This window comes from Hibiscus syriacus, unplaced genomic scaffold, assembly GCF_006381635.1.
Source record: "Hibiscus syriacus cultivar Baekdansim isolate YM2019G1 unplaced genomic scaffold, ASM638163v2 tig00111099_pilon, whole genome shotgun sequence".
Lineage (NCBI taxonomy): Eukaryota > Viridiplantae > Streptophyta > Magnoliopsida > Malvales > Malvaceae > Hibiscus > Hibiscus syriacus.
Window position 1 is genome coordinate 1,393,101 of NW_024062984.1, and position 27,896 is coordinate 1,420,996.

The 27,896-nt window shown below is 32.3% G+C and overlaps 5 protein-coding genes and 2 pseudogenes across 5 annotated transcripts; 6 read left to right on the top strand and 1 right to left on the bottom strand.

Annotated features, from left to right (window-relative positions):
* The first annotated feature begins 1,676 nt into the window (after positions 1-1,676).
* Positions 1,677-7,311, top strand: LOC120153350 (annotated as a pseudogene).
* Positions 7,312-8,099: 788 nt separating this feature from the next.
* Positions 8,100-9,697, top strand: LOC120153351 (annotated as a pseudogene).
* A 1,157-nt stretch (positions 9,698-10,854) lies between these two features.
* LOC120153352 (5-formyltetrahydrofolate cyclo-ligase, mitochondrial-like) lies at positions 10,855-11,388 on the top strand. Its single transcript, XM_039165323.1, has one exon. The coding sequence runs from the start codon at positions 10,861-10,863 to the stop codon at positions 11,386-11,388; it is 528 nt and encodes a 175-aa protein (XP_039021254.1). The 5' UTR covers positions 10,855-10,860.
* Positions 11,389-11,435: 47 nt separating this feature from the next.
* Positions 11,436-15,112, top strand: LOC120153354 (chorion class high-cysteine HCB protein 13-like). Its single transcript, XM_039165324.1, has 3 exons — positions 11,436-11,443; positions 12,387-12,569; positions 14,902-15,112. Exons 1-3 carry the CDS (start codon positions 11,436-11,438, stop codon positions 15,110-15,112), a joined length of 402 nt encoding a protein of 133 aa, XP_039021255.1.
* A 3,722-nt stretch (positions 15,113-18,834) lies between these two features.
* On the bottom strand, positions 18,835-19,353 carry LOC120153237 (ethylene-responsive transcription factor ERF098-like). The gene has a single exon (XM_039165230.1). The coding sequence runs from the start codon at positions 19,349-19,351 to the stop codon at positions 18,941-18,943; it is 411 nt and encodes a 136-aa protein (XP_039021161.1). The 5' UTR covers positions 19,352-19,353; the 3' UTR covers positions 18,835-18,940.
* Positions 19,354-24,223: 4,870 nt separating this feature from the next.
* On the top strand, positions 24,224-25,708 carry LOC120153355 (beta-amylase 1, chloroplastic-like). The gene is made up of 2 exons (XM_039165325.1): positions 24,224-24,863; positions 25,701-25,708. Exons 1-2 carry the CDS (start codon positions 24,224-24,226, stop codon positions 25,706-25,708), a joined length of 648 nt encoding a protein of 215 aa, XP_039021256.1.
* A 561-nt stretch (positions 25,709-26,269) lies between these two features.
* On the top strand, positions 26,270-27,113 carry LOC120153233 (ethylene-response factor C3-like). The gene has a single exon (XM_039165226.1). The coding sequence runs from the start codon at positions 26,289-26,291 to the stop codon at positions 26,949-26,951; it is 663 nt and encodes a 220-aa protein (XP_039021157.1). The 5' UTR covers positions 26,270-26,288; the 3' UTR covers positions 26,952-27,113.
* Positions 27,114-27,896: the final 783 nt, after the last annotated feature.

The window sequence follows — 27,896 nt, forward strand, 5'->3', positions numbered from 1 at the left end:
TTTTTAATAAAATATAATAATTATAATTTTTATGATGTAACAATTATGATTTAGACTATATTTTTAATGATATTTATTTAGCATATCTAATAATCTTATAGGATGATTTTATCAAAATTTAAGTTCTATTTAGCTATTTAAATATTTTTCATAAAAATATTTAGAATTATAGTTAATATTATTTGTCTGAAATGCTACTAAATTTTAATTATTTTATTATTTAAATATATATTTTAGAAAAATATTTAAGTGATAATTTTTAAAGATATTTAAAACGACAATTAAGATATAATAGGTAAAAAACTTTTAAATAATATTAATAAAAGATAAGACAAATTCTTTCAATATATTTTAAATAATATTTTTAATATTAACAATCATTGTTCATTAGTTAAAAATAAAATATTTATTTATTATGTGTTTGTTTAATATGTTTTGGCACAATTACAAAATGTACTAGTTGACTCTACAACAATCAAATTAGAAAAGCACCAAACTCAATCTCAAATGATCATCTTTCCTTATATAAAATCGAATAACATACACCAAATTAGTCCCAACGATCAGTTATAGACTTTCTAGTATTGCAAATTCAGTCTTTGACTACTATTTTTTATTCAAATTCCTTAACAATCATTATTCCTTATTTTATTTAATTACATCCTTAATGTTTTGATTTATTAAAAATAAGTACAATTTGAATTTGACAGTTATATTATATCTTAAGCGTCATACCGACGAACATGACACAACTGACAATTTAGTAAGAATTGATGGGTATTAAATGAAGTTTAATTGTGACTGAACTGATGTATGATATTTCTAAGAGTAATATTCACTATACATATCAGACAGCTGACTGCTCATGTGTTATTTATTCTTTATAAGTTAAGGATATTCAGGAAAGATAATATTTGGAGATTGAGTTTCATGTTTTTCGAATTTGAATATCATTGAGCTAATTAGTACATTTTGAAATTGTGTCAAATAAATAAATATTTCTTAAATCCATGAACAATGATTGTTAAGATTTCATTAGATTATACAAAGATTGAAAATATATTGAAAGAATTTGAATTATCTGTTAGTGAATATTATTTAAAAAGTTTTTTTTAAAAATATTATATTTGTCATTTTAAATATCTTTAAAAATCATCACTTGAATATTTTTTTTCTAAAAATTATATTTAAATAATAAAATAATTAAAATTTAAATAATATTTTAGATAAATAATATTAACGATAACTTTAAATATTTTTATAAAAAAATTAAATAACTAAATGGAATTGAACTTTAGTATATCAAACTTTAAGATTATTAAAGATGTTAAATAATTATCATTAAAAATATACTCTTCGTCATAATTATTAAAACATAAAAATATAATTATTATAAATTATTAAATATTATTTCTATAAAATTAAATATAAAAGTAGATTAATTGAGAAAAAAGATAAATTTAGCTGAATATATTTTTTTTAAAAAAAATAAAAGAATTATAACAATTTTTTATTTTAAATCTAACCTCCAATAACAAATTTGAAAATTAAAAAATTAACATTTTAGATAAAGTAAACAACCTGTATTTTTTTGTCTATAAATATAAAGTTTTAGAAGAAAAATTAAACTAAAACTGTGAAAATAGAAGTTGAGTGGAAGAATTGAAAACAAAATGATGGTGCAAGACATAGTTATTACTTTGTCAGTTTTGATGTTGTTGGCATCCATATTATACCAAGGGGATGCACAATCGAATTGTGATGAAACTAGCGCGGAATGTACTTGTTACCCACCTTGTCATCCTTATCTCTATCAAACCATAGTAAATGGAGCGTGCATTAAGATTTGTAGTTGTCAATGTTTGTCACCACCTTCATCATCTCAAATTAACCCACTACAACCGCCGCCACCGCCACCAATGACTAAACCAAATCCGCATCCGCAACCATCACCACCACCACCACCAATGACTAAATCAAACATGCAGCCGCCACAACCACCGGTAGTGCCTAAATCAAATTCGTCTACTGAAGCACCACCAATTACGACAATAGTTAGTCCAATTCCATCGACTCCTTTGAACCAGTGTGAAGTACCAATAAATGCTCCATATTTCGTGAAAAGAAGGAAGATGTGTTGGTGTTCAACGAAGAATTATCGCAATGAGTGCTTTGAAAAGATTTGGAGAGCAACAACATACGATGTTTTCATGGAAGTTGATAAAAATTGTTGCGATGCTTTTTGGGAGGCATATGAAATTTGTGGTGTACTCTTTAGGCGATATAGATATTTTATCTATAAACTCAAACTACATTGCTCTCAATTTTATTAGGATCAATTATTTTATTTTCATAGGGATTAGTTTTTTTCAACTAGTTTTAATAAGGTCTCATAGTTCTAAATATATAAAAGATCTACGATCGTTAGGTTACGTAATAGAATTGTGGTCATCCATTTTATCTTAAGAAAAATATGTTTTTATTTTTAAAGTTTTGTTGTTTCTTAAAATGTTTGTTTCTTATTGTGCATGTTATTGGAAAATTTTACCATCTACTCTATTTTTTAATAAGGTTTAAAAGTTCATCGAATCCTGTTTGAACTACGCTATGAACAAATTACTAGCTATCAATTTTTAAAAATAATTAATTAATAAAAGTATATGATTAAATAATATTATTTACATTAATAAAAAATGCTATAATATATTGTTACATACTATTTTAAAAAATATACTGATATTTCTTGATCATTAAAATTAAATAAATGAATATTCAAAAATTAATAATAATGAGAAGGAAAAATATTGTTTTTTCATTTTTGTTAGATTAATTTTCTCACACAACTAAAAAAATAGTTAATATAATTAAAATAAATACAAAATTGATAGCACAATGAAAATTTAAAATCCGATGACTCCTCTAAATAGATATTTTTTTTATTGATACAAAATATAATATCAATTTAGTTATTTTAATAATTAAATATTATTATAAAATCATAATATTATTTTTATTTGATTATATAAAATTTAAAAGATTTGACAGTAAATAAAAAATAATATAATTATAGAGAAAAAAAATCAAATTTGAATAAATTTTATTTAATAATAAAGTGTAATTGTTACATTTTTACATAACAAATTTATAAAGTAGTAGTATCTTCAGTAATATTTTAACTGATATAATATTTGTTATGTATAAGTACCTGAGATGTTCTGTTAAAACTTAAGGACATTAATCTTTTTTTCAAGAAGAATGATCATTTGAAATTCACCTAAAACGAGATAATTATATTTACAATATTTTGTATCATTTTTATCATTAAATTTTAATTTATTTCAATTTTATATTGAATTTTGATTTTAACAAGGTCGTTAAGTTCACCAAAAACAAGATTTACATTTGAGAGATTAATGAAATTGGTGGCAGTTGAGGGATGTGACTGATAAAAGGAACAAAGACATCACGAAGCTGGAGAAGAGGATTAATGAAATTGTTGATCGCCTCTTCAAAAGTTTTAGTCAGTCTGTAGGGGTGGCAAACATCCGTGAGTATGAAGAAAATCAGCTCAAAGCTGCCCAGAATATGGCAGAAGAGAGGCTTAGCTTAAGTAATCAACTCGCAAAGTTGAAGTATCAGTATGTTTTCTTTCTTTCCAAATATTTTCTTTATTTTAAGTGTCTCGTTTGATGTAATATATGTTTTTTGCTGATTGTAACCTTCTTGATGACCCATAAATGTATACTGGCGAATATTTTTGTTTATATTCTTCATTACATAATGGCCGCTGGAGGGTTTGCATATGTAAAATCTCTTGTAGCATGGAAGTGGTAATACTGCAGACCTCCATATGAATTTATAACTTCAGTTTCATTTGGCTCCAATCACTTATGTCATCCGCTGGTATGCCATTCTGCATGAAAGTGGTAATTCTGCAGATCTCCAAGAAGAACTAAGTTTAGATGTAAAACAGTGTTAGGAAAGGGAGAAAAAAAATACAATTTTACCTAAAGAATAGGGTAGTAGACGCATCACGCCGTTGGCATACAAATCTTTTTACTATGGTCAAACGTTTGAAAGCACTTTGTTATATCAGCGTTTTGGATGAACTTTGAATGTGTGATCTCTAAATGCCTTATAGAGTAAAGAGAGACTAAAATTATGAATGGGAATGAGCTATTTTTACTGTAATACTGATTATGCTGAATTGGCTAGAAGTGAACCTAAAGAAAGGTGAAAGCCTTTAGGTAAAAAGTTACACGGTGACATTTAGTAACAGGCAGTTTAAATTGTATCAGGACATTTGGTTTTGGTGGGCATACTGCTGAATTATGTAAATGTTTCGTTTGCCTGTGATTACTACAATAGCATCTTGCTTTTTTTTTTGAGACTTTGACTAGAATCTAATGAAAAGTAGTAGTTGGGATTTTCTGTTTTGCTGCTTTACACGGTTTCAACCTTTTATTTATTGTCTATGGTATAGCAGCAGCTGGTTGACATATTCTCTTCTTTCATACTTCTAGGTTGGAGTATGAGCGTAAACGTGATGTAGAATCAAGAATTAAGAAGCTGGAATCTTCCATCAGTTCCTTGGAAAATGATTTAAAACTGGTTCACAAAAAAGAGGCTGAAGTCAAGCTGGCAACAGAAAAGGCTTCTGAAGGCATCAATCGTTGGAAGGAAGAAGTAAAAGGTATGGTTTTGACCATACATTCATTGTGCATTTTTATTTTTTGTCACAAATTCTTTCAAAGTGATAGTTTATAAATTCTTTTAATTGTTCTTGTAAGGAAATCAGCTTTTTCAGTCACAAACTCCTAATGTTAATCAAGATGCTTCAGCAAATTGACATTTGGATCTAATAATTTACTTCTGTAGATCATGATGTGCCATGTTTTCAAGTGACCCATTTCTAGCATGTTATACGGTAGCAATTTGCAGCTGTAAATAAATGTAGAAAACTTTAGTTTCAGCAGTGCAGTGTCTGTAGACTTAAATGCATGATGTATGCTAATAGATTATCGTACCCAGCAGTTGAACTAAGAGTGGCGTATGACTTCTTAAGACTTCCTAACGTGATTCTTTATAACCGTGCTAGTTTTCTAATATAACTTCCGAGTGTTCATTAGAATTATTAAGTGAAGTCGGTGAAATTTAACCTGGTATATGATAGCTGGCTGTAGCAAAGAGCTCTTATTTTGGTTTTTTGTCCATTTGAAATTCTAAAAATATTAGTCATTGTTTCTTTCTTTTGATTCATTTATACTGCTTGTCTCCTTCAATATCTGCAGAACCCTGCTTCTGTTCATTGTGTATAATTTGATGCCATTTTATTTTTCTCCCTGTTTCTGTTTTTGTAGAGTGGAAATCCAAGTCAGAAGAGTGTGAGAAGGAAATTCAAAAATGGAAGAAGCAGGCTTCTGAAGCTATAACATCCATATCCAAACTTAATCGCCAAATAAATTCTAAGGTCCAAAGATCTTTCTTTTATTTTTTTTCTCCTTACAATCAGATCTGATATTTGGATATGTCGGATGTGATTAACCTGCCCTGTACATGTGTTTTGTGATTTTACAGGAGACTCGGATTGATCAACTGGATGAACGGAAGGCGGACATAATTGAAAAGTGTGACTTAGAGCACATTGAGCTTTCAATAATTGCAGACCCAATGGAAACTGAATCTTCGAATGGGAAGGAGTATGATTTTAGTCAGTTATTGATCTCTTCTGCAGGATCGAAGGCCTTCTGACAGGGACAAGATTGAGGCAGACTTCAAACAAAAAATTGATGCTGTAGTGTCGGAAATTGAAAGAACTGCTCCTAATTTGAAGGCTCTTGATCAATACAAGACTCTGCAAGAGAAGGAAAGAGATGTAACTGAAGAATTTGAATTAGCCAGAAAAGAGGAGAAGCAAGTACCTGATGCTTACAATTCTGTTAAGCAGAAGAGGTACTAAACGACTAATGTGTTGCAACTCTGATCTTAGTAGCAAGGTGAAATTAAAATAAATACAGATAAATGGTGTTTAAAATGATTAAACCTGTTGAGACTTGGTGCCTAGATGATATAATAATGTATTCGATGGCACTTTATGCTGAATTGCTGATTTCTTGATTGTGATTATCTTGTAATGGTTTTCGAAAGCTGTTTGGTCTTCAATATCATTTATATGCGTAAGGGAAAAATGACGTGGGAAACTACCTGTAGTCTAGACGTTTCTAAGCTCTGCTGGTTGACTTTCCTTGATTATGCAGATACGAGTTGTTCATGGAAGCTTTCAACCACATATCTAGTAATATCGATGGGATCTACAAACAGCTAACAATGAGTGGTACACATCCATTGGGTGGGACAGCATATTTGAACTTAGAAAACGAGGATGATCCTTTTCTACATGGCATCATGTACACAGCTATGCCACCAACAAAGCGCTTCAGAGATATGGAACAACTATCTGGTGGAGAAAAAACTGTTGCAGCACTTGCACTTCTCTTCTCCATCCACAGGTACACCTGAGAGATTTAGATTATTCATTCTTTCCAATGTCAACTTTCGGTTGAATCCAGAGCTGCGGTGGATTCAACTTATTATAATATGGTCTGATGGACTACCTTGGAAAGATGGGCTAGGTCATTTGTGATCAGAGGGTTGGCTTTCCATTTTTATTATGAGCTAATATTGGTTCTCTCCATACATGCGTGTTTCAGCTACCGGCCTTCACCCTTTTTCATATTGGATGAAGTGGATGCCGCATTGGATAATCTAAACGTTGCAAAAGTAGCGGGATTCATCCATTCGAAATCATGTGATGGTGCAAGGGCGAGCCAGGACACTGAAGGCAGCAGCGGTTTCCAAAGTATTGTGATATCGCTTAAAGATAGCTTTTACGACAAGGCCGAGGCTTTGGTCGGGGTTTATCGGGATTCAGATATGGGGTAAAGTACTCGACACCAAACCTTGTTTCCATAGTCCAATGAAATTGCTTGTGCATCAGCCTAGTTTATCAATCCTAAATAATATAAATATCCTCTCCCATGTTTTTACAGCTGCTCGAGAACGTTGACTTTTGACTTGACGAAATACCAGGAGGCATGAAGGAAAATGCAGGTTGCAGGGCTTGTTAATTATCTGTACAATGTTGAAAAATACTTGTATATACCATGTGATTGATTTGCACATCAGATGCTTAGTAGTTAAGCCTTTGATGCTATTGTATCTGAAATACAAAAATGCTTGGGCAGTAAGTTAGAGACTGAAGGCTTTTGTACCTCTTTCCATTGTAGCCAACACAATTATATTAGTAATCAATCCAGCTAGCTCTAGGAGTTTAGCAATCGCTCTTAAAAATAGTTTTTTATTTATACAAGAGTTTATTTGATCATATGTTCCCAAACTATGATTTTCATTTTAAATTGATCCTTAATCTTTTGAACATTCCAATTTCATCCCCAAAACTACGACTTCCATCCTAAATTGGCCTTGAGCTTTTGAATCTTTCAATTTCATTTCCAAAGTCATCCAAATATGTAATTAGTTCCGAGCATAGTTTAACCTAATTCCCCCGCCCCAAATATATAATAACATAACTTGGTTTAACAATTTTACTAACAAAAGATGTGAGTAATATATACGGAATGAAATTCAAATGTTCAAAAAGTTTGGGGATTAATTTAGAATGGAGGTCATAGGTTGAGTATGAAAATGAAATGTTCAAAAGTTTGAGGATTAATTTAGAATGAGTCATAGTTTAGAGATGAAATTAGAATGTTTAAAAGTTTAGGGACTAATTTAGAATAATCCATAATTTGAGGACTTGTGATGCAATTAACTCTTCACATAAATATTATTTCAAGGATTTGCAAGTGAAGATGCAAGCATCCATTCCTAACAAACGACACCGTTTTAGCTGGTTAAAAATAAATAAAGAAACCTGTGTTTACCTATAATCATGAAACCTGGCCCAGGAATTCGTTGTTATAAATTTGGAGCGAGCCAGATAACCAACGGTTGAAGCTTTGTTTTTCGTTCATATCTCTTCATTCAATCTTTGATTTCTTTCAACGGAGGAAAGACCGGAACCTGTAATAACAAAAGTCATGGGGGAGAACAGCGGCAAGATTCAGGACGCCGATCAGATGAAAAACGAGTTTTCCCTTCGAGCCGATGAGGCTAACGGCGAAGAAAACTACGAGGGAACTCTACCTGATCATGAAGATGAAAAGAAAGCGGAGAATGCTTTGGTCGAACTGAAGTGTAGATTTGAGGACGCCATTCAAGGGAATAAGGCTTTGATTGAATTCAAGAGTAGAATCGAGGATGCAATTCAAGGGAATTCTCTCCTGGGGAAACCAGACGATTCACAAGTCTGTCATAATGAAACCCTAAACAAGATCGGTGAGCCGAAATAGATTAAACTCTGGGGTGTACCTTTGATGCCAAGCAAATCCCATGCGGGGACCGATATGGTGTTATTGAAATTCTTGAAATCGGAAAATTACAACGTCCATAACGCGTTCGAGAAGCTCAAGAAGACGTTGATATGGCGCAGGGAATTCAAGGCCGATGAAATTCTCGAAGAAAACTTAGGCCCCTATTTCGAGAAAGTGGGTTATCAGAGAACCGCAGACAAGGAAGGTCGCCCTCTGTTTTACAATGTGTACGGCGATTTGAAAGATAACCAAAATAAAATTCTTGGTTTAGAAGAGAATTGCGAAAAGTTTTTAAGATGGAGGGTTCTATACATTGAGAAATGCATCAAAGAACTCGACTTTGAACCCGGTGGAGCCGACTCAATTGTCCAGGTAATGCACTGGAAGGAGTTCCATGGACTTCACATAAGGTTCCGCTTATAGAAAATGGCGGACGATGCTCGAAGAATATTATCCTGAGATCATCCATGGAACGGTAAGACAATCAATAAATATATATACACACACATTGAATTGTTGATGACTGATCATTTCTGCAAAACAATGGCAGGTAATAGTAAATGTTCCCTTATGGTACCATGTATCCCATTCCGTTTCTTCACGGCTCACAACTCACAAAGCGAATCCCAAGACCATTTTTGCCCGGCCAGGGAAAGTTACAGAGACTCTTCTCAAGTAAGAAAAAATGCCCATCATTCTCTTGCTTAAATCACACTACTTAATTTCCCATTGTCATCACGTTTGTTCGGAAACAATAGATTCGTATCCCCGGAAAGCCTCCCAGTCGAATACGGAGGACTCAAAAGAACCAACGACGACGAGTTCTCGCTGGACAACGAAGCAACAGAAGTTAATCTCAAAGCATAAGCAACAGCAGAAATCGAAATCCCCGCCAACCAGGTAAACCACACATAAAAATCGAATTTAACCCAAATTCGATCCGACTCACATTGACAAATGTTCTTCTTTGAAATGGTCAGGCTGGCGTGACGATGGTGTGGGATGTAACAGTGGTGGGATGGGAAGTGACATACAAAGAAGAGTTCGTACCGGAGGACGAGGGATCCTACAGGGTGATGTTGCAGGAGAAGGAAAAGAAAGGTGGAGAGAAACAGAGTATTAGGAACTCTTATTATATAAATGAAGCAGGCAAGACCCTCTTTTCGATTCATAATTACGTGAACAAGTGCAAGAAGGTGGCTTATAGATACAAAACCAAAGCCACCGTTCCAGCTACCTCTCGCAAAATGGAGAACAGAAAATGAAACAGGGTGATTAAGTCGGTTCGAGTAGGCTGAGGTTAATAGTTAAATCGTGTCAAGTGAATTGGTCATTGATTTTCAAATTACATATCAAATCAATTATATACAATATATAGTATATGATTCTTTGATTGAGTTACTGTAATAAAAATTTATTCTTTTTAAAGTATAACAAATATTATTATAATTTTTTTAATATTTTCATATAAATTTTAAATGGAGTAATTAAAATTTGTTGTTAGGAATCAAATACAAGATTATCAACTTTTGTATATAATTTTTATTATCCCTTACATGTTTTTATTAATTCATATTACGAGTTTAATAAAATTTAGGGTAAACTACGCATTTAGTACATAAATTATCAATTTTAATTTGTTTAGTACCTAAACTTTTAATTTTTTCAAAACCATATCCCGTAGTTAAAAACTAAACGTACCTAGACTATCAGTTTTGGTCCATTTTAGTACTTAAACTTTCAATTTTTTTCCTAAACTTAACGTTAAATTTTGAACGGAGGTACTAAAATGAAACAAAAACTGAAGTTTTAAACGGCGGGGACTAAAATGAAACAAAAACTAAACTTTAGGCATGATTTTGAAAAATAAAATTAAAAGTCAATACTAAAATGGATCAAAACTTATAGTTTAGGTACTAAACGTGTAATTTATCCTAAAATTTAATTATACTAATAAACTAAATCCAACACTCATTTTGTCATATTACCCAACTCATACCCATTAATATTTATTAAATAATTAAGCTCGTAAAATTGACCTATATCTAATATCATTAAAAGAAAATGTAAATTATACTTTCATCACTCAATCTTGTAATATAAGACAAATATATATATCTATTCGGCATCTTTAATGTTAGTTTGAGAATCAAGAGATCTTTACTGCATCTGCATGCTCAATGCTCAAGGGAATTTATTTAGTTTTTAAAATTAGTGGTGGCTGTAAAATACTAGCTGGAAGCTTATGATAAATAAAGACTAATTAGGCAAATTATGTTATTGGTAAAGTTCTGAAATCGGTGATGATTTTCTTTTCTTTTGTGTTTTAAGAACATATTGGAGAAATTAAATTATGTTAATCTTCTTGTCAACTTTAGTTTTCTGAGTACGTAACTTTACCAGTAGCCAGCCAGCCTCTATTGTAGCAATGTCCAACAACAATCAAGAATCGGACAATCTCGAACACGTGTACAAGCAAAAGCGGATCCTCCGCACCGAAGTTCGTCAAGCCCTCAAGTTGATGGATACCTCCCTCCGATTCCGAGAAGATGATATAGTCCAGAATATAGTTTTGGAAGCTTCATGGTTCAAATCAAGTAAGAGATTATGTGCTTATATAAGCTGCAGTGCTTTACGAGAAGTTGATACCTCTAAATTGATATATCAAATTCTGCACAATTCCTCGGCTCCGGATGTTAGTATGCCTCAGACTACAAAAAAACTTTATGTTCCTCGTGTCGAGGACAAGAATAGTAACATGAGGATGTTTAACATCTCGCACATGGATGATTTAGTTGCGAATTCCATGAACATTTTGGAACCTGCTTTAGTTGATGCCGACGGAAACGAACGCGAAGATGTGATGCACGCAAACGATCCTGTCGATTTGTTCAATCAAGGCGTTGAAATGGTGCTGGTGTTTTGTTCGAAAGTGTACCAGCAGGAGATTGCATAGTGGTTTGGTGGTGAGTTTGGTCCGTCGAAAGAGGTCAACCCATCCAGATGTCTGGGTGAGCACTGTGTGTAGGTGGGCAAGTGTTTTGCATTCTCTTTTCTTCGAGAGTGCTGGTAGTCGGTGTCCCTTTGTTTCTGATTTAAACTTCCATTAATCTTCATTGCTCTTATCAATATTTTATTTATTTTAATTATATTAAATTTTTTTCTCAGTTCTGTGAGAAAATTAGTCCAAAAAATTAAAAAAATATTTTTCCTTCTCATTATTTATTATTTTTTGAATACCTAATTATTAAATTTTAATTATTAAGAAATATCTATGTACGTTTTTTAAATAGTACGTAAAAATATTATAGTATTTTTTAATTAGTATAATTAATATTTAATAACATTATTTAATTATATACTATTATTAGTTAATTATTTTTTTTAAAACTGATAGCTCGAAATTTTTTTCATGTCATTCCAAATTGGACTCGGTGAACTTTTAAACCTTATTAAAAAATAGAATCAATGTTGTATTTTTCAAAACATGCACAACAAGACACAAGCATTTTAAGAAATAACATGACTTATAAAATAAATATATATTTTATTAAGATAAAATGAGTGAAACATAATTCTATTACGTAATATAAAGACTCCAAATCAAGTCGTTGATATATATTTAGAACTACGAGACCTTATTAAAACTAGCTGAATAAAAAAAAACCTAATCCTTAAAAAATAAAATAATTGACACTAATAAAATTGGGAGCAATGTAGTTTGAGTTGATAGATAAAATATCTATATCGCCTAAAAAGTACACCACAAACTTCATATGCCGTCCAAAAAGCATCGCAACAATTTTTATCAACTTCCATGAAACCATCATATGTTGTAGTTGCTCTCCAAATCTTTTCAAAGCACTCATTGTGATAATTCTCCGTTGAACACCAACACAACTTCCTTCTTTTCACGAAATATGGAGCGTTTATTGGTACTTCACATTGGTTTAGAGGGGTCGATGGAATTGGAGTAACTATTGTCGTAATTGGTGGTGCTTCAGTAGACGAATTTGATTTAGGCAATGTTGGTGATTGTTGTGGTTGCGGCTTTGGTTTAGTCATTGGTGGTGGTTGTGATGGTTGTGGTTGTGGGTTTGATTTAGTCATTGGTGGTGGCGGCGGCGGTTGTAATGGGTTAATTTGGGACGCTGAAGGTGGTAACAAACATTGACAACTGCAAATCGTAATGCACGTTCCATTTATTCTGCTTCGATAGAGGTAAGGATGACAAGGTGGGTAACAAGTACATCCAGCACTAGTATCATCACAATTTGATTGTGCATCCCCTCGATATAATATGGACACGAACAACACCAAAACTGACAAAGTAATAACTATGTCTCGCACCATCATTTTGTTTTTAAGTTCTTCCACTCAACTTCTATTTTCACAGTTATATTTTAGTTTAATTCTTCTTCTGAAACTTTAAATTTATAAACAAAAAATACAAGTTGTTTACTTTATCTAAAATGGTTTTTTTTTAAAAAATTTTCAAATTTGTTATGATAGTTAGATTTAAAATAATGATTTTATTATCATTCTTTTATTTATTTATTTTTTCAAAAATCTATTCAACTAAATTTATCTTTTCACAATTAATCTATTTTTATCTGGAATTTTATAAAAAATAGTATTTAATAATTTTATAATAATTAAATTTTTATTTCGTAATAATTATGACTAAGACGATATTTTTAATGATAATTATTTAGCATATCTAAAAATATTTAAGGTTGATTTACTAAATTTCATTTCTATTTAGTTATTTAAATAATTTTTTATAAATATTTAAAGTTATAGTTAATATTATTTGTTTGAAATTTTATTAAATTATAATTATTTTATTTATTAGAATGTAATTTTTAGAAAAATATTCAACTGATAATTTTTAAAGATATTTAAAATGATAGTTAAGATATAATATGTAATTTTTTTAAAAATAATATTCAAAAAAAGATAATAAAAATCATTTCAATATATTTTCAAGTATTATCAAATGAAATCTTAACAATCATTGCTCATGAATTAAAATAAAATTATTTATTTATAATGTGTTATCTTAATATGTTTTGACACAATTTCAAAATGTAATAGTTGGTTTTATGATATTCAAATTCGAAAAACATGAAACTCAAACTCAAAAGACATATTTCATGAATATCCAGACCATTAAAAAATAAATAATACTTGAGTAGTCAACTACATGAGATGCATAGTGAAAATTACTCCTAAAAATAACATACACCATTCCAGTCGCATTTAAGTTTCATTTAGTCCCCATCAATTCTTACTAATTGTCAATTGTGTCATGTTCGTCAGCATGAACGTGAAATCTCAACCTTCTTCCTTTAGCCACCCAACATTGAGCTATAGGTTTTTCAATCTTGCAAATTCAATCATTAACTAATGTATTCCTTTCAAATTCTACTTATTTTAAAGAAGTTGAAACATGAAGGGTGTAATAATATAAAATAAGGAATAATCGTTGTTGAGGATTTTTTTTAGTTTATTCTATTTTAGTTATTCTAATAATTAAATATTACTGTAAAATCACAACATTATTTTTATTTAACTACAAAAGAATTTTGTGTTTTTGTAGGGGTCACCGGATTTAAACTTCCATTAATTTTCATTGCTCTTATCAATATTTTATTTATTTTAATTATATTAAATTTTGTTCTCAGTTCTGTGAGAAAATTAGTCCAAAAAAATTTAAAAAAATATTTTTACTTCTCATTATTTATTACTTTTTGAATACCTAATTATTAAATTTTAATTATTAAGAAATATCTATGTACTTTTTAAAATAGTACGTAAAAATATTATAGTATTTTTAATTAGTATAATTAATATTTAATAACATTATTTAATTATATACTATTATTAGTTAATTATTTTTAAAACTGATAGCTCGTAATCTTTTTCATGTCATTCCAAACTGGACTCGGTGAGCTTTTAAACCTTATTAAAAAAATAGAGTCGATGTCGCATTTTTCATAACATACACAACAAGAAACAAGCATTTTAAGAAATAACATGACTTCAAAGATAAATATATATTTTATTAAGATAAAATGAGTGAAACATAATTCTATTACGTAATATAATGACTCCAAATAAAGTCTTTGATATATATTTAGAACTACGAGACCTTATTAAAACTAGTTGAATAAAAAAACCTAATCCTTAAAAAATAAAATAATTCATCCTAATAAAATTGGGAGCAATGTAGTTTGAGTTGATAGATAAAATATCTATATCGCCTAAAAAGTATACCACAAACTTCATATGCCGTCCAAAAAGCATCGCAACAATTTTTATCAACTTCCATGAAACCATCATATGTTGTTGTTGCTCTCCAAATCTTTTCAAAGCACTCATTGCGATAATTTTCCGTTGAACACCAACACAACTTCCTTCTTTTCACGAAATATGGAGCATTTATTGGTACTTCACATTGTTTCAGAGGGGTCGATGGAATTGGAGTAACTATTGTCGGAATTGGTGGTGCTTCCGTAGACGAATTTGATTTAGGCACTGCTGGTGGTTGTTGTGGTTGGGGCTTTGGTTTTGTCATTGGTGGTGGTTGTGGCTGCAGGTTTGATTTAGTTGTTGGTGGCGGCGGCGGCGGTTGTAGTGGGTTAATTTGGGATGGTGAAGGTGGTGACAAACATTGACAACTGCAAATCGTGATGCATGTTCCATTTATTCTGCTTCGATAGAGGTAAGGATGACAAGGTGGGTAACAAGTACATCCAGCACTAGTATCATCACAATTTGATTGTGCATCCCCTCGATATAATATGGACGCGAACAACACCAAAACTGACAAAGTAATAACTATGTCTCGCACCATCATTTTGTTTTTAAGTTCTTCCACTCAACTTCTATTTTCGCAGTTATATTTTAGTTTAATTCTTATTCTGAAACTTTAAATTTATAAACAAAAAATACAAGTTGTTTACTTTATCTAAAATGGTTTTTTTTTTTTTAAATTTTCAAATTTGTTATGATAGTTAGATTTAAAATAATGATTTTATTATCATTCTTTTATTTATTTTTTTTTTCAAAAATCTATTCAACTAAATTTATCTTTTCACAATTAATCTATTTTTATCTGGAATTTTATAAAAATAGTATTTAATAATTTTATAATAATTAAATTTTTATTTCGTAATAATTATGACTAAGACGATATTTTTAATGATAATTATTTAGCATATCTAATAATATTTAAGGTTGATTTACTAAATTTCATTTCTATTTAGTTATTTAAATATTTTTTCTAAATATTTAAAGTAATAGTTAATATTATTTGTTTGAAATTTTATTAAATTATAATTATTTTATTTATTAAAATATAATTTTTAGAAAAATATTCAACTGATAATTTTTAAAGATATTTAAAATGATAGTTAAGATATAATATGTAAAAAGATTTTTAAAATAATATTAAGAAAAAAATAATAAAAATTCTTTCAAAATATTTTCAAGTATAATCAAGTGAAATCATAACAATCATTGTTCATGAATTAAAATAAAATTATTTATTTATAATGTGTTATCTTAATATGTTTTGACATAATTTCAAAATGTACTAGTTGTCTTTATGATATTTAAATTCGAAAAACATGAAACTCAAACTCAAATATGCCTAGTGAGAATTACTCCTAAAAAATACCATACACCATACCAGTCACAATTAAGTTTCATTTAGTCCCCATCAATTCTTTCTAAATTGTTAGTTGTGTCATGTTCGTCAGCGTGAAAGTGAAAACAAACCTTCATCCTTTATCCTAAACCCTACATGCAAATTACATTATCTTATATTTTGAAAGCTATACCCATGAGAACAAAGGATATTTATCTTACCAATTACCCATAATGGCAAATTGAACCAGAAGTGGAATTTCGAGTTTATTCGACTTTGTGGGTTTATGATGAAAAATCTGCTAAAGGTTTGGGGTTTACAATGCGCTGATAAATCTATCATGTCAATTCTCACGTTCAATTTTTCATTATCTGAACAATACCTAGCAATGGGCAAGAAGAAATTCATCGATAAAAAGAAATCGGCGACGTTCCAACTACTTGCTCGAGATTCATCCGATCTATTTTACAGTGACTCACCTGGTAATGACCGAGTCTTCGTCGGAGTTGACCCTAACCCCGTCTCCTTCGACACCTTTGACGACGATAACAATTGCTATGACGAAGGTGGATACGATAACGTGTGTTTTAAATTAGTGGATTTTGGAGTTAGGGTTTCCAGATGGTGGTTACAATTATTTGCTTCATTTGAGAGAGATTAGAAATACTGGTGGTGGTTCTGCTTTCTGTCATAACCCTAAGTTCAAGCCCGACCAGCTTCCTCTTGATGTAAAGGTTGGTTCAAGTTATTCCTTCTCTTCAACAATCTGGAGTAATTTCTGATTAACTTATCTTTTTTTAATGTTTTCCTGTGTTATACTTCTGCCTATGATGCTTCAAGGGTACATGTATCGAATTCAGAAGGGAATTATAACGAGAAATCGATTTACAGTGTGGCTTCATATACACTTAATGCTAGGATGAAATTTTTTTCGATCCTGAAGTGGCTGCACTGCTCGATGATGGTGATTTGGATCCGATGTTGAGAATTTGGAGGACGATTTTTGTTGTTGGAGCAAACACCGATGAAGGAGAGGGCCATGAGAGTGACAAGCAGTTGAACAGAATCTAAACTTCATTCAAGGCGGAGGGGGATTAGATATTCAAGGCGCTAGAATCGGGGAAAGTCAGAGCGGAGCAATCGAGAGGGGAGCTTTCCCGTTTCAATATACCGGGATAAACTATAAAGTTCATTATTTTAATATGTGACGTGAGTTACTATTTGTCGAATTTGAATTTCAATCCCTCGACTTTATAAAAATTAAAACAATAGTCTCTGTACTTTGATTTGTCAACATATGATCCTCACATTTGATGAAAACTGGAAAATTAGTTTGATTGGACAATATTTTTGTAATTAAGCCAACAATTCAATTGTTTATATTTAAAGGAAATTCATTATGTATCCATGAAAAGCTATTTACCCCTCAACTTAGATTAAGACTTCAAGGCATAAAATTGTAAACATAAAACATCTATTTTAGCAAGAATTCCATCTTTTATGTATCCATGAAAAGCTATTCACATATAATAATAGTAATTTTACATTCTATCATTTAATCTTAATTTAAAACAATTCAGAAAATTTTATTTTTACATTTAAAAATTATATCAATTTAGTATTCATTCTTCTCCTAAATTGTCTATTTTTAAAAAAAAATTGTATTTTTTCATGTTATTTTAATAGTATAACATTAATGTAATAATAACTTTTATATGTTTAAGGTGGAATGAAATTATCTAACTATTAATTGAGTGATTGTAACACTCTGAAAACCGGGCTAATAGTTTGTGTTAACCCGAGATCCATTTTAGAACCTAAAAGATTTATTAAAATAGTTTGGACCAAATTTATTTGGGATTGGGCTGATTTAGGCCCAAAAGAATTATGAAAGATGATGATAATTTTATGATTTGGAAAATGTAGGAATTTAAAGTGTAGTTTACCCATTCTTTGTTTTGAAAGCTAAAAAACCCTATTTTTATTTGGTTTAAGTGAACCAAACCTCCCTAATATCTTACCAAACTTCTTCTTCCTTTCATTTTCTTCTTTTCCTCCTCCTTTCCAAAATCAAGATAACAAACATTTCAAATCTAGATTGGCTTAGCTAAAATAAGATTATAAATCCTCTTTCCTCTAGCTTCAATTCAAGCTCCATTTCTCAACTTTTTATTCATAGAGCCAAAAATAGGTTTTAAAGAGGGTATGAGAACCAATGGATTATAACCCTCTTTGGGGTGGATTTAAATTATAGGATGTGTATTTAAATTGTATTGAGTATTTAGTTGAGTTAGTAATCCATTTATTTACCTTGTTTAGTGAAAGAGGTAGGAGAGAATTCCAATGCTAAGGGAAAAGAGAAGGCACCTCTCAGTGAATTGGGAACTTTGTAATGGTTCATCACAAAACATATATTGACAATCACTGATAAGCTCTATACGAAAAAGTCTATCTTTAGTAGGGAGACGATCAAGTAAAATCATCCAAGAAATTAAGTTATGTTTAGGTATATGAGAGGAAACCAAATAATTTTCTGTCATATTACAAGGGGCTTTTTTACCCGAATTTCATCCCATATGTTAACCCTTTTATAATTTAGTCTCCTTTTTTTATTTAGTTTAATTTATTCATTGGTGGTTTGTAAGTTTCCCTGTTATATTTCAAATACTATTAACTTAATTTTACCTTTTCAAATACAAAAGTGCTTTAAATTAATTTTTTTAAAAAGTAAACAAATTTTCGAAACAAGTAAATTAAATTTGCGTTGCTTACAGTGAAATAGCACACACAATATTCTTTCAATGGTGAATTAATCCAAAACAATAAACTTCAACTCAAAAAGATTTAATTCGTTCTATGGGCCTTGTATTTCTCCTTTTGTTTCAAGAAGATCCTCTAACAACTTGTTATCCAAGTACTCAAATTCTATAACTTCACTTCCTTGTCCTCTAGGATGATTCGCCATGCCAACTGATTTATAAGAAGATGAAGAAGCTACAGACACTGAAAAAGGTGGTGTATCTTGACGTTGGAACTCGTTCGGGAAGTTGAGAATGGCCGAGTGACCTCGGAAAGCGAAAGCAGCCCGGTCGTAAGCACTAGCCGCCTCTTCGGCCGTCTCGAATGTTCCGAGCCATAGTCGTGCTCCGTTCCTTGTCGGATTACGTATCTCAGCCGCGAACTTTCCCCATGGCCGCCTGCGAATCCCCCTGTATCGAACTCCCCCGTCGTTCGCAGTCCTCTTCCCTCCTTGAGATGCTTCCATTATCGTTAACTATCTGAATTTGAAACTTGGTTGGCAAGCAAAATGTTAAAGGATAGGGTTTTATATATGACATGGACCGCCACATGACAACAAAGGGGGCTGTGTGTCATATTTGACGCCTGAGATTTGTTATATTTTGCTAAAGAGAAAGTTCGATTTATACAACGTTAAAAAAATAAAAGCAGCTGACCAAAACTATATCTGAAGACTGCAATGTGAATTTTGTAGTAAAATGATTGGTTTATGGTTTCCCATTTTTTGTGTTTATTAATGTGTTAGTGGGCAGCTGCAAATCCTGTCATGGTGCATGCATCATAGCCTATTTCTGCTGAGTTTCCCCTTCGGCGGCTCTAACCTTAGCGGATATTATTTCATTAATCTCGGGTAAGTACAAGGTAGTATCAGTTCAAAGATAACTTTTAGTCATTTGACATTGAACACTCGCTCACACCCCTGACATTCCTGGTGCTTAAACCCGACCTTAGGAAACAACAACAACTCATTTTATCACTGAGGTTACTTGATTCGTGCAATTAACATAAATATTAAATTTAATTTTGAACAACTGCTCTCTTCTCCTCTTTAAGTTTAGCATTTAATCTTCTTTATATATACACAACTGCTCTCTTCTCTTCTTTTTTCTTTTTTTATTTTTATTTGTTGTTTCTCTTCTTTATATTTTTTTATTGAATTAAGTCGAGCTGGAAACTAATTTACACTTTATATTTTAAGATTAATTAAATCATCAATTATATAATTTAATCAAATGGGCAAAGATCCGATCTAACCTGACCTGCCCATCCCATGTATAACTAATTTATATGTTGGAAAAGCATCGTAGTGTATTGGTCGAGGTACAATAATTGGACCAAGGGGAGCCTCTTGAACCACAATTTGGGCTTTAAATAATATTTGAGCTATGATTTTCCCATCAAGCTTTAATAAATAAAAAGTTCACAAAAAAAAAAAAACCAAAGCTAAACATTTATCCAATATGACAACCAAATTTTTTTTATAACTAAATAATTTTATTAAGAAAAAGAAATAACTCATATTACAATAAAGATTTACAATAATAATTGTAAAGTAAACACATAATTACACGGTTTCCTATAATTATTAAAATAAAAAATAGCAACCTAAGATCACATAAAAACCATGCAAGGAAAGATTAAAAATTTAACCAAAAAACTCGAAGAAAGATAGATACAAACAGATATAATCACATTGGCAAACAAACCACAAAGGGGATAAAGCTATTAAAAGGCTATCGACAAATCACAAATCAGACTGAAGCTACATGTAAAACTATCCAGGATGTCAATCGAATATCCAAATCCAATTCGAGGGTCCAAAGCATGGAAGATCAACAATATAACAAATAAGTGTCATATTGATCAATATTAGCGATGTCAAATGAACACTTAGAATAAGACAAATAAAAAAAGGTCAAACAACCGAAAAACATGCCAGAAGACAGATGAAAACATGACATACATGCAAACTTATTAAAAATAAAAAAATAAAGATGTGATATAAGAACAAAAAGATAAAAAAAATATGGGCGATCGATAAATAATATTAAAGTTGGTGTCATCATCGATAAAAAAAAACGGGAAAAAATGAGTGATACACCAATGAAAGAAACTATTTTTTTTAATTAGAATGAGTAAAAAATTGAAAATTTAGATACTAAAATGGATCAAAACTGATAGTTTAAGTACTGAATATATAATTTACCCTTATTTCTTTTTTAGCTCGGCTCCTTCCAAATCTATATGTTTTAGCATTCTTCAAGGAATCTACGCTCGTGCACTGGTTCATGCACCGTACCGTTGCCCTAAAATAATTGAAATAAAATATTTTCCCAGCCGGCCGGCGGTCATCCCCTATTCGTCACCAGCCAAGTTGCCACCATAAAATATCAGCGTTACCTTGACCACTGAATTATGATTGGATTTAGATCAGGAAAGCGACACTTAAGAATATATTATTTTGTATTTTGTATCTAATAGTTTTATAAACCCATTTCGACATGTCTTTTTTATTAACACGAATGTACCATCGACTTACCCAAACAATGGTTAGTCACCGTCGACTTCATGAGATATCAATTATCACTCTGAAAACGACTGTAATATTCAATTATCAAAGTGGTTTAAAATAACAAAGGACTTTAATCACAGTTTAGACCAATTAACAAGCTTAGTTGCCACTTCCAGAGCATTAAGCCAAAAAGTGGTAATCGGGAAAACAGAAAATGATTTGTTGATAAAAATAGTCAACATAATCGTCGCAAAGATAGCTTTACCTTTGAATAATTTAATGTGAAGTCGAAAATGAATACAGATAGATCCGACAGATGGTCGCCGGAGGCTACGGCGGCGGCACGTGGGTTGTAAAAATAATGGGATCTGCGAAAAGTTTCTCTGTTTCTTAAGGAAATGATGGGGCGGTCAAGTCGTGTTTGAGGGCTTGCATAATAAAGAAACGAGCTTCGATGGTTACAAAAAATAAATTATAATGTTAACCTTGATTAGGCCACGTACGATGAACCGATTCCTGGACCCTGGAATTGCGCGTGTCTTGTCGGTCATAATATTACTTGATTCCGGATTTAGAATACAAATGAAATGGTCAAATTGTCATGGACTGCGTCAAGCCGTCAACATATGCTGGTGGGCAGTGGGCACCCACTGTTCGCCTTGATCACGCTCCTGTCACGTGACATAAGTTTCCTATTTAAGTGTCGAAACAAGTTTGTCTTCTTCTTTTTTTCTTTCTATAATTACTTTCTTATGATAAATAGGTTCGGAAGATATGTACGGTCACCTGTGGTATTAAAGTTTTTATTTGCGTCTCATTGTATTGTACTATCAGAAATTTAATTTAAATTATATAATTTTTTAAAGGTAAAAGAGTATTTAAGCTCCTCGTACTTTAAAAAAAATTAATGCGACCCTCTACTTTTTTTTGTATTCAATGTGGCCCTCCAAGTTAGAGAAATTTTTTTTAATGTGGTCTTTTGACCAACGTTTTCCGTCGTTGACCAACGACTCGTTACTTGGTGCTGACGTAACACGTTAATCAAGTCAACATCTTATTTTTCTCTCAATCTCTATTTTCTCTTCTATTTTGGTCACTAAACTTAAAAGTTTTCAATTTAATCACTCAACTTTTGAATTGCTCCTATTTTAATCATCATGATTTATTTTATTAATATTTATGTATGATGTGGCATTCTTTCTTTTCGACCAAAGATTTCTTTCTTTCTTGTATTACTAGATTCAGTGAACCCAGATGAACTTGTAAAAAAAATTGAAAAACTGGGGATGAGCTACTTGACCGGGTAATGAAAGAAAAATAAATCTTTGGTTGAAAAGGAAGAAAAATGAAATGAGAGGGTAAAGGAGGAGAGTGGAGATTTGAAAATATATAAAGTAGAGGGAATATTTTCTAATTTAATTATAATTTTGGAAATATTTTTTTGTTTCAATGTAATTTTAAAATTTTAATTTAATTAATATTATTTTAATCATATGTTAATAAAATAAGAATAATAAATGTCTTGTCATATATAATATTAATAAGGGTAAACTACGCCAATGGTCACTGATGTTTGGGTAAGTTTTCGTTTTCACCACTAATGTTTCAAAAGTTACAAATCGGTCACTAACGTTATCGTTTGTGACAAAATGGTCACTAGCTGTTAACAACCATTAAGAGGCGTGACGAAAAATACAGCTGAACCATTATTTGCTGAGTTGGATCGTTGACCGCCATTTTGAATGGCTCTTCTTCTTTTTCAACCCATTCCCCGTCTTCTTTTTCTTCACTTTTATTCTTCTTTCTTTCTCTTCACTTTTCTGCACTTTTCTTCTTTTCCTCTTATCACACACATAACACTATCCTCTTATCACTCTCAAGGCTCATCATTCCCATGCTTCAAAGGCATGCCTGGGGGGATAAAGATCTGTCGGTAGTTCTCCACAACAGTGGTATTTCTCCTCAGTTTCTTTGCCAGTGCTCTATGAAGCTGCCTGCTATTTTTCGAGTTGGATATATGAATGTACCGTGTTTAAAATGTTTTCAAACTTTGTTGGCTGTTTGGTGAAGGATCCGTCCGACAAAAGGAAAGTAATATGTGATGAAAAGCTGAAAGAACTCTTCCATGTCGAAACGTTCCATGGCTTGACTGTGACAAAACTCTTAGTTGCTCATTTTCACAATACATGACATCACAGTACGAGCCCTATGCTCTGATATTTGTTGTTGTAAATCTCAAGAGAGAAGATACTTGAAGACGAGCCCCACATGATACAGAATTCTTCCAAGAATTTGATTGTGCAAGAATAAATGCAAGAAATCCTATTTAATGTTAAAACAAAAACCAATCAGTACCCAACACCCACCCGCCGATTAATCAACCAGTCCTTATCTCTGTCACGTACTGTTAGATTATACAACCCATCATTCATTCCTAAAATTAATTTTTATGAAAAATTAATCTTTTACCAATAAAGTTGTAAAAAAGAGAAGTCAGAGAAGAACTTTACACTGGAGCAAGAAAAATGGCACTGGCTCTCTAGCAATGTAAGGAATTCCAAGCAAATTATAGTGAAAGTGACGACGCAGGCTCCCACGCCCTTAGCATGCTTATAGCCATCAGATGCATATCCGGCATTAAGCTCGTTGCAGCATCCGACTAAGTTCAGCTCAAGTTCTGCTATTAGATGATCCAACAGAGTTAAGTTAAAGTCACCAGGAACTGAGAACACGTCTTTCACACCGATCTCCATGATCCTCCTTGCTAGGTGGCGCCCTAGGGTACCACTCGAAGCATCTCCGCAGACCGGGGTATAAGGAACTGGGATGAGCTGTCGAACCGATTTTATTTCCGACTTCCATGTAGTAAAATTTTTCAAGAAAGAATGTGGTGGTTGGAATAGTGCATATGGCGAGTTCTTCCTTTCCTTGTATTATCAGATGTTGTTAAAACACGGTGAGAGAATTCTATCGTCTGCGACATCGGTTTTTGACGGCAAAGGTGTGAAGATCTTTATGAAAATTTCTAGAATCCACTGGCATTACGGAACCCGATCCCATGCTCCTGAACTCACAGCAGGGTACTATAACACAAGGTACCGAGACGGTTACCTCTCGATTGCTCAAATGCTAGCACGTCATGGTGCCATTTTCAACTTCACTTGCATAGAGATGCGTGATCACGAGCATGCTCAAGATGCACTATGTGCACCTGAGAAGCTGGTGAAGCAAGTAGCTTTTGCTACTGCATCAGCGCAAGTTCCACTTGCTGGGGAGAATGCAATTCCCCGTTACGATGAATACGCCCACGAGCAGATCTTACAAGCATCATCGTTGGATGTTGATGGTTCTACGTTCGATAGAGAGATGTGTGCATTCACGTACTTGAGGATGAACCCATCATTGTTTCATCCAGAAAACTGGAGACGCTTTGTTGGATTCGTGAAGAAGATGAACGAGGGGAAAGGTAAAGAAAAAGAAGATGGGGAATGGGTTGAAGAAGAAGAAAAGGCAGTCAAAATGGCGGTCAACGATCCAACTCAGCAGATAACGGTCCAGCTGTATTTTTCGTCACGCCTCTTAACGGCTGTTAACGGACAGTGACCATTTTGTCACAAACGATAACGTTAGTGACCAATTTGTAACTTTTGAAATATTAGTGGTGAAAACGAAAACCTACCCAAACATCAGTGACTATTGGCGTAGTTTACCCTATTAATAAAATAAATCATGATGATCAAAACATAAGTAATTCAAAAGTTGAGTGACTAAATCGAAAACTTTTAAAGTTTTGTGACTAAAATAGATGAGAAAAGATAATTGAGTGACGAATGATATAATTTTATCATTTGTAACATCATTAAACATATGGTCTAAGGACATATTGAGAGAAAAAAATAGGATGTTGGCCTGGTTAACGTGTCATGTCAGCACAAAGTAATGGAGTCGTTGGTCAACGACAGAAAACGTTGGTCAAATAATCATATTAAGTTTTTTTTTTTCTGACTTGGAGGGCTACATTGGATGCAAAAATTGGAGGGCCACATTAATTTTTTTTTTTGAAAAGTATAAGTACCTTAGGTACTCTTTTGCCTTTTTTAAATTTAGTTTTAAATGATATTTAGTCTCATAAAATTTATGTGTTTATATTATTTAAAAGATTCAATTTGAATGAATCTATTACAATATAAAAAAACAAAGTGAGTAATTAATATTGATTAAACTCATTTGATTTATAAATTGATTTTTTTATTATACTCTGCGTTGTGTATTGAGAATTTTCGATTTTATTATTATGTTATAGATATATGACAATTCAGTAATAAGAAAACATCGATAATCATTTGTTATTAAAAAAGGAAAGTTATCATGTCTTAAAAGAGTAAACTGAATATTAAGTTAGATAAAAGACAGTAATTTTATATTTATAAGATTTTAATATAAAATTTCAAAATTACTTTTACATTAAAATGGTCAAAAATTAATACAAAAGCCCGAGTTAAACCTGATAACATGGCAAATACGTCACTCCCCCGCCGCCGTACGTCATTTGATTCCTTTTTTATTTGTTATTATAAAAAAATATCAATTTGTTACATTAACAATGCATATTTCATGTATTATTTCCTAATTAAGGCTTATCACTTCATTAACTATTTTTATTCCTTTACTAATTAATGAATCTGTCTACGAAAACAAGTATTAAATTTCAATTGGAAGGAAAATAAATTCTTTAAATAAAACAGTTTATCAAATTCAACAAAAATAAGTATATTGAAAAATATGGTATAAATATAGGGTTAGATACTTCAAATGTTGTGAGACAAAACCTAGTTTGTGAGTCGTCAACAAACAAAACAACCTGGTCTTATAAGACAAAAACCACCCAGATATGGAGTCTTGGTTGTTTGAATACTCAAGTGATGCAGTATTATCACCGGATTCATTGTTTGGATCGCCGGCGACGGTGTCATTTTCAGGTGGTTGGAGGGATTTGTTGGTCGAAGAAGAAAGGCCTAAAGAATCATCGGAGTCCAACAGTAACTCCTCCATGTCCGGAGCAAAGGAGGAAGAGGTGAGCTCAGATGGCGACCATCGACAAGAAGAGCCGAGGAAAGTAAAGAGTTACAGAGGGGTGAGGAAAAGGCCATGGGGGAAATTCGCAGCTGAGATTAGGGATTCAACGAGGAATGGAGCTAGGGTTTGGCTGGGAACATTCCACAGCGCCGAGGCAGCCGCTTTGGCTTACGATCAAGCGGCGTTTTCGATGAAGGGGACATTGGCTACTCTCAATTTCCCTATTGAAACGGTCAGGGAATCTCTTCAGGCAATCAAGTGTAGATGCGACGAGGGCAAGGGCTGCTCGCCGGTTGCGGCTCTCAAGCAGCGATATTCTTTGAGGAAAAGATCCAAGAACAAGAAGAGCAAGCAAAACGGTGCCACGGCGGCGGCGGCGGCGGCTAGGCAACAACAGAACTTGTTGGTGTTTGAGGATTTAGGAGCTGATTACTTGGAACAACTGTTGAGTTCATGTGAAACTGCAGCTCCTTGGTAAAACAAACCATGGTTTTTTTACCTCCATTTTCAAAAAAAATTTCTTTCTTTCGTTAATTTCGTTGAATCTTTGCAACTTTTGTTCTTGCTGGGGGATTTGATTTGAGGACACTTAAATCTTGATCCATACTTCATCTTATCTCATCCTGATCTCTTGTAAAATTGAATCTCATAAATGATGGAAATGCAGAATTTCATCGTTTAATTAATATAAACTATATCTTTTTATTAAATTAAGTAGACTACAAAGTTTATATTAGTAAAAAAATAATTTCATCTCCTATATACATAGTTTATAATAGTGTAAAAAAATTATTTCTACTCTTTTTAAAAATTATATATATACGGGCGGGTCGGGTGCGGATACCCCCTCCCCCATTCCCCCATACTCACCTAATATTTTTCAATCCACCACCCGCCCCCCACCCATGATGGGTACAAATTTTCAAATCCACACCCGCCCACGCGGATACATTTTCAAATCCATCCCCACACCCACTACCCACTAGCGACATACCCATCTAGACCCGCCTGACAGCAAACTAATGGGATGTTGGAGTTGGTTCCCAAACAGTTCGTGATGGGGTAGCAGCGCATGCTTCAATTTGTCAGAAGAGTAGCTCTACGAATGTTATGGAGACAGATTGTAGGGAGCATGTAGTCGCAGAGCTGGATTGTTGTGTTGCTTTCGATGTTAATGCTCATAGTGCGCCTAATATGAGTTTTGAGGGGCTAAAGAACATGGAAACTGTTGCTTTTGATGTTAATGCTTATAGTACGGCTAATTTGTGTTTGGATGGGCAGCATGGGCTAAAGAACATGGAAAGTGACGTGGTTAGTGGGATTATGGGTTTAATCAAAGAGCCGAATATTTCCTTAATTAAAGACCAGATTAAAGACTAAATATCCTTAATATTTGGATAAATTATATGTTATATATTATACA